Source organism: Alligator sinensis, unplaced genomic scaffold (genome assembly GCF_000455745.1).
Source record: "Alligator sinensis unplaced genomic scaffold, ASM45574v1 scaffold65_1, whole genome shotgun sequence".
NCBI classification, from domain to species: Eukaryota; Metazoa; Chordata; order Crocodylia; family Alligatoridae; genus Alligator; species Alligator sinensis.
In genome coordinates, this window is record NW_005842037.1 from 2,587,407 (window position 1) to 2,595,482 (window position 8,076).

At 41.2% G+C, this 8,076-nt stretch overlaps 1 protein-coding gene across 2 annotated transcripts in view; it reads right to left on the bottom strand.

Moving 5' to 3' along the window:
- Nucleotides 1-8,076, bottom strand: part of TBC1D30 (TBC1 domain family member 30) — a 98,622-nt gene that overhangs the window by 89,393 nt on the left and 1,153 nt on the right. For both annotated transcript variants that reach the window (XM_025202821.1, XM_025202819.1), the window contains exon 2: nt 5,496-5,660. In XM_025202821.1, the coding sequence (XP_025058606.1) occupies nt 5,496-5,646 (151 nt within the window). In that variant the 5' untranslated portion in view covers nt 5,647-5,660. The remainder of the gene's footprint in view (nt 1-5,495; nt 5,661-8,076) is intronic.

The following is an 8,076-nucleotide window of genomic DNA, read 5'->3' on the forward strand; positions in this document are numbered from 1 at the left end:
TAGAAAGAGACCCTATTCTTAAAAAGATCTTCCCAGAGCCACCCATCCTAGCCTTCAAACAAGCACCGAACCTCGCTAACCTCATCACCAGAAGCAAACTTCCTCAAGCCCGGAACTCGCCAAAAGGACCCAGACCGTGCCATGACAAGAAATGCAAAACCTGCCAACACATCTCCACCACCCCCACTATTACTACACCCCACAACAGAGCCATCAGCATTCCTGAATCTTACAGCTGCACCTCCAGAAATGTAATATACCTCGTCCAATGCACCAAATACCCTGATGGAAAATATGTAGGAGAGACCAAACAACAACTGCGCACCAGAATGAATGCACACCGGAAATCTATCAAAGACAGAAATAACCAATTACCTGTGGGGGCACATTTCTCACAAGAAAACCACTCTCTCCAATCTCTCAGTCCTGATCTCAAAAGAAACTTACACAACACTTCCCAGAGATGAGCCTATGAACGCCACTTCATCAATCTCCTGGATATTAAAAATCATGGACTAAATATAGACATTGGATTTATGACACATTATAATCTGCCTGACAACTGACTCCCCAGCCCAGCCCCTGGCTTGTTTACTTTTCATTCCATCCAGGAAGAGCACACACCAACTGCTGAAGCTTCCTTAGCCTGACGAAGGGTTTTTGAACCTGAAAGCTTGCTTAATAACTATTCTCCAACCATTTGGGTTGGTCTAATAAAAGATATCAGATTCACCCAAGGAACCTTGTCTGCCTATGTCCTTATTGTTGTAATACGTCTACAACCTGCATCCCATCCTACTGTGCATTTTGTCTTGTATCACAATGTCCACTTGTGAACAAAATGCCTGCCATTACCAATGAAAATCATCAATAAGTAAAATGTTGCATACATGATGTATATTCTATTCAAATTCAGTGTTGCACCATTCATAGTAACAGTTCATTCCCCCACACTTGTTCTACTTATTTATCATTAAAAGAACAAATGAAGACTTTCCAGACTATATTGGACACTTAACAAACTTCTAGTAAACATATGTTAGGCCAGGACCCTCAACACTACCAGAGGTCCAAAATGTCAAGCTGCAGAAGCCCATATGTAAATCAGATCAATATCTGAATCCCTGATTAGTCATCTTGATGGTGCAGGAGTTAAAATTTTTAAACTTCAAGTTATCACTTAGATTTTGCAAGTTTATTCACTGTGGAGGAATAAACTGGTGTACAGTATATTTACAAAAGACTGGAACAAATTTATCCCCACAGTAATGTCACTGATTAAGTGAAATTGCAAAAGGAATTAAATTTGACATATTACGTTTAGTTAAGGGTCTAAAACAGGGGTTGGCAACCCCTGGCACGTGTGCCGAGCATGGCGCACAAGGCCATTTTGCTTGGCACGTCGCAGCCAGCCCCGACTCCGGGTAGCTGCTGCCAGCAACAGAGCCCGGGCTACTCCCAGCAGGCAGCTGCCTGCCCAGCAGGCAGCAGGGCTTGCAGTGCCCAGCTGCCTGCTGGGGGCAGCCCGGGATCCCGGTTGGCAGCAGCTCCGCAGAGCCGGGGCTGGCTGCAGCCGGGAGACTCCAAACAGCTGTGCTGGGCTCCGGCATCAGCTCCGCACCACCCCGTGTAGGCACGCCTCAGAGCGAGCGGTGGGGGAGGGGCCTAAGGCAGCGCAGCCCTGGTCTCTCCCCCGCTCCTGGCACAGAGGTGATGAGCCCAGCACAGCTGTTTGTAGCCAGCCCGGGCTCTGGGCAGTGGCAGCAAGCAGCAGGCGGAGTGCAAACAGCTGCGCCGGGCTCATCACCACCGTGCCGGGAGCAGGGGAGAAACCAGGGCTGTGCTGCCTCAGGCTCCTCCCTGGGAGCAGTCCAGGCTCCAGTAGTTACCCAGAGCTGGGGTAGCTGCTGGCAGCCACAGAGCCCGGGCTGTGGGGCAGGGGCTTTGGGTGGGGGGGACAGGGCAGCAGGGCTGGGGGACAAGGGGCACAAGCAGGGCATCCTGCCATGTACCCCTTGCCCTCACTTTGTTTTTCTGCCATGCCGGCAGTCTGGCACCTTCTGAGGTAGGCATTGGGGTGTTTTTCGGCACTCTGGCCAAAAAACGTTGCCTTCCCCTGCTCTAACGTAACACAAAAACGGGGTGTAGAGTTGAGGTAGAAATTCTCAAATTAGTACAGGTACTCCTCACTCAACATCGTCCCAGTTAATGTTGTTTCGTTATTACATCGCTGACCTGTTAGAGACCATACTCGTTTAGAGTTGCACAATGTTTGGGTATAATGTTGTTTGGCCACCACCTACTAATAGGTAACTAGCACTGTGACGTAATTGGATTCCTTTAACGTAATTTTGCTTTAAGTCACATTTTTCAAGAACATAACTACAATGATAAGCGAAGAGTAGCCGTATTTGGTCTAAATAATTTTAACATAGTATTTGGTTTAAATAATTTTTGAGAAGCATGGTAATAGCTGTACAAAGACAAAACAAGACTGGATTCCTGGCTTTAGATACAAGTTTCATTGCTGGTGTGTGTCCATGCATATGTCTGTGTGCACGTTTCTTCTTTTGTTTGTTTGGTTTATTTTTTTAAGGTATCATGAACATACTGTGAAACTGCACTATTCATAGAGCCCTTATATAAATGTCTATTTATACAACATTAAAAATAACTTTATGTTTCAAGTGGGAATCATTTTATCCTGTCATTCAGATAATCTAAAAAGTATCTAAATTGTTGCAACAGGTGGACAAGCTGGACATGACAAAAAATGTAGCAAAAACACTCCAGCTTCTACCAAGGATGGAGTGGTGTTAAAAGTTGGAGTGGTTTTGCTGTATTTGTATTCTTCTCAGTTTATCCATACAAAATAGTTAGAATGTAGCAGCTGCTTCCCTTTTGAAACTGCTCCAAATGTACTCATGTCGATATCCATTGTAAGAATATGCTTTCAAACATGTTCCCTGATGTTTACTCTTAAGCTGAGGCGATACAGTTTAGATAGAAATGACTGCAAAATGAATACGTAACTCTGTGGATAACTGTGCTCAAAGAGTAGCCATCAATGACTTGCTGTCTAATTGGGAGGAGGTATTGAGCAGGAGCCTCCGGAGTCTCTCCTGGGGCTGGCACTGTTTAATATCTTATGTACTCACCACTCGTAAAAGGTTACTGACCCCTGATCTATATAAAAAGTGATTTCTATTGTTGTCTTTAGCTGAAGAATGTACAGCTGTAACATGCATTCACTGGCATATATATGCCTGGAGTCCTGTATACTGAAATAAATAGAACCACATTTCAGTAATTTCATACTGTGCATTTTTTATTATGTCACCACCATAATTGTTCTGATTTCTAAAAGGTTGAAAAAGGAAAATAACTTTTCACCACTGAGTACCATAATATTGCTAAGGTCTTAAATGCATAAATGTTGAGAAAGTACGTATCTCCTAGCAAATATAATTTTTGAACCTTGTACATATACAGACTTATACAGTTTTAAAAACTAACATCATGTAGGCATGATCCCAAAGTCAACTGAATCCAGCACAGCCTTCCAACAACCTCAGCAGATTTTCAATCTGCTTCTAAACATACAAGACAGCTGAACTGCAGCTGCTTTACTTTACAATATACCTGTATGAATTTCCTAGTTTCACATATATGGAGATCACAATGTTAAACAAATTTTATTATTATAAAGCCATCAAGTAGTCTTAAACACATACATAATTACTAATAGCCATGCATACCATGTATCAAAATCCAAACCGTTTTCTCACGAATTACTTGTTCATTTATTCTAAAGAAAGTGCTCCTTTCTAATTATATAAATACAAAAAAGCATCCAAAACATAGATTCACAGTTCTCTGCGAGGTAAAGATGGGTATCAATGGATGTTTTGTCAATGCATAAGATGGGATGAGGGTGTCACCTTAAGAATGTGTATATGCCAATTCACAAACCTTTAGGCACATACATAACTTTAATCATATTAGTCCTATTCCCTTGGTTAACTATTGTCTCCTTGCGTAAACAATTGTCTGCAAAATTCAGGAGACTGGACTTTATGGCCCAGAAGGCCCCCTTCCAGTTCTATGTTCCATTTCACTGACATTACTTCTGAATAAGCTATGCACATGCTTAAACATTTGCATATCTGAGGCCTCTTGGAATGCCTATATAGCACAAGGCTGCACCAAGCTCAAAAGTGCCTCGCTCACTCTACATACACTAGCTCCTGAACTGGAAACAGTGCTGTTGTGTTAATGTAGCATTGCACAGGCACCACTGCAAAGGAGCTACTTTTGATTCAGGAGCAAGCACACATGAAGCAGGTAAGGTGCATCTCAGTATGACAGTCCCTTGAGCTCCACAGACATACCCCTATTGATAACACCAATTTTTATGAGGAAAAAAGAAGAATTAGAAGAACTAACATTTTATATAGTCATGTCAGAGTATTTGTATGCCAAGTTTCATGTAAATCACATTAACATTTACAAGCAACTGAAAAAGGAAGGAATTTTACACAAGACAAACCCTTAACTAAACTACCTTAGCATATGCCACTATAGTAAGGTTTAAAAATAAACCTTATACATGCACCTCAAAAATGCAGCAGGCATTTCTTTGAAGTTATCATGCTTATGTTTACTGTACCTGAAAATTTCTGTACCTGTCACGCTGCATGTTAATGAAAAAATAAGACAGGGAACATTAGGTTATTTTCATATATCCTTTGTATAAGCTTTCATATATGAAATTATACAGTTTCATTGAATCGGAACTAGCACAAGTGATTCAGCATCTTTAGATAAGGACCTACCAGTTGACCATGATCAAAATAAAAGCAAGTTAAAATATCCTATTTATCGCTCTGAAAGACATCAACTGACACTCAAACAGCAACATTTCTTATTCTTTTCTTCTCGACACATCTGTTTGAAACCCCAATAAAAGCAACAGATGTTGATATACAAGCTTCCCAAAAAATGCTCTCATTCTAAACACACACAAAACCCTACCAATTACTAACACAAATCTGGAATTAAAAAAACTCATATACCACACATACATTTCTATTAAACAGGATTTCAAATAAGAAAGATACTTAAGTATTCTCCCATCCTCACATAAATTTAAAACTTAACTTTGCAAAAAGAATCAACATAGATTTTTTTTGCGCTAGCATTAAAGCTTTAAACACTACTCTAGGAGAAGGCATATTGCTCAGAGATAGAGCTTAGACTATTAAAGAAATTAATTTACCTACTGTTTTGGACCAAATTCTGCTTTTACCCATCTATAACAGGCACATGTGAACATCAGCAGGAGCCAGTTATACACATCCAATAGCATAACCTGGTCTCTTGATTTTAAAATTAATTAAAAAATCTCAGACTCTCAAATGTGAGGGCTTAATTGAAATACTGTCTACATAACAGAAATAAACTACTCTTTCACATGCACACAGAGCAGTACTTACTTCGTTTCTGGGAAACAGCCTGCAAACATGCAGTGACAATATCACAGTTCTTCTGCACTTTGTGTAAAAGCCTATCTCTCTGTTTCAGGTGACGAAGCAACTTTGCTGACTGGACACAAACTCTGTAATTCAGTTCTTGTTTTATAGCCATCAGTTCATCCGCATCTGTCAACAGGCAGAAAACAAATTACTATAGTTCAGGCTAAAATATACATGACTTGAATCCACTGCATCTACTTCAGTTGCCAATTAAAGAGCCTGATTCTGTAGACATTTACACAAAAACCCACTCATCTGAATAAAAGGACATTGAATGGGACTATGCATATGAATATAAGTGCATTAAGGAACACAGTCAGTCAGTTGCACACATTGAAAAAAAGTAGTCTCAATTCCCCGCACCCCAATATAGGAAAGCATGTTTATTAATGACATATGTAACCAAAAGGACATAAGTCTACTTCCCAAAAGTTGCTTATGAAAAATTAGTGCCTGTGTTTCCTTACTCTAAACCAGGGTATGCAGACAAATAAACAAGACACAAAATGGGTTTACACAGAAAGGTGCAAGTTTATTAGTTTAATGTGGTGGAGAAGTGCTATTGCACCAAATGCCTGTTCTTAGACACCAGGCTTTTCACTGGTTCCAGTGTGGGAAGTACAAAGCTCCCATCAGATAACCAATAAACCAAGTAGATGGCACCTTAGGCAGGCCCCCAGGATCTTGTATTTACTTCATGGAGCTGGTCCTTTTATTCCAGTAGCTTATCAGAGATTGCCACTAGTCAGTGTACATTATATTTCTAGATACTAAATTTTTAACTGTGCCTTCCTGATTTTAACAAGGAAGATGAGAAAAAAGATCACCAGACCTTGGTAATTTGGCCCAGGGAAGAAAAAAATTCCCATAAGATTGAACAATAAAATACAGCTCTTGTGCTACAAGTAGGGGGAGAGAGAGAAAAGGGCAGCTAAGAGAGGCAAGAGGCTTTTAAAAACCCAAATAAACCAATTGCTAGACAAGGGTTTAGGAGACATAGGAGAGCTAATCAGGGTGCCTCCTCCCCTCTGATCAATGTAGAAGGTGGAGATTGTGAAGGAGATAGCCCTTGTCTTGCTCAGTACCTTCTCCCACCCACCTCCCTTCCAGGATATGCTTGCCATCTCCCAATGCCTGGTCAGTATCCCCACCAGCTAATGGGAGAGAAAGGCAACTTTAGAAAAAGTCTGTTACCTTGAGAGAGAGAAAAAAAAGTGGTATTCCTGTTACTACATAGGAACGATTAGAGAAGTGATGGATTTTATTCTTTCTTGTCTCTCTCAGTTATTTGCTAAGCTCCAGCTAGAGTCAAGCAAGCAAGCAAGCACACATGTGCAAACCCCGACACAATTGAGGTCAACAGAATATATATTCTAGAATGAAATCAGTCACATGTTGAAACGGCAAATTTATTCTACACACTTGAGGCCAAGGAAGAACTTGGCCTGCCTCTGTAACATCAGGAGTGATCCCTCATTAAGTAGCCAAGTACGGAAGCAGAAAGCTGTTTGCACAGATTTGAATGAACTGGCAGATTTATTCACTTCCTGTTTTTTTCCTGACCAAAGCATGACTGATTTAACACTAGGAGCCTTTAGACAGGCTAACTCAAAGGAAGCACACAGCAATTATAAGAAATATGTTAGTCTGACTGTCCGGTGTCTCAGCTGTGGAGCTGATTCATCTAAGTAGTGGCTGGGTTCAGGGTTTCCAAAGTAGCAGGAAAATGGTTTAATAATTCTGCTAACATTTTTTCTATTAAATGATTCCCCCTGCCTACTTGAGCTGTATACAAAAGCAGTCTGCCAGTAGCAACCCTCAGGGCCCCAGATGCTGCCTGTCTCCAATAATCAGGTAGAAGGCAGAGTAAATTTATACCTTATACACCAGTGATTCCCAATCAGGGTGACACTGTACCCTGGAATGATGTCAGACCCTTTCAGGGGTGCTGAGGGGTGCCACGCAACGTTAGAACTGTTACATTTGCAAACATAATTCACAAAGTAAATGCAGAGATTTCAAATATAAATACATAGTTATGGTCTTTCCTAGTTCTTTGCAACACAAAAAACACTCTATTATTCTTCTGTAGTAAAAAAAAAAAAAGAGGTTAAGAGCTAGCATCTTCTGAAGGGTGGCTCAAGTCTAATAGTGTCGAGAACCACCATTATAAACTAACCAGAGTAGATTCTAGAGAGAGAGACAGCACGTGATCAGGAGCTGTCCTGAGCTGAAGCTCACTTCATTAGATGCTGTGGAAGAACCTGGAGAAAGCAGTGTATGAGACGGAGAGAGAAATCAGACAGCAAAAGATGAGGGAGAATGAGGAGGAGGAGAAGAGAGGGGAAGAGGGTGTTGGCAGTTTGCCTCTCCCAGCACTGCCTCTCTTTTCCATACCTCCCCATCCTTGTCTTTTATAGTCTAATCTCTCTTTCTGCCAGTCCTTTCACAGCATGATGAAATAAGCTTCAGCCCAGGAAAGCTTGTGGTAGGTAGGTACATACAGGGGTGGATCTAGGTGGGGTGCACTGGAACAAAAGAA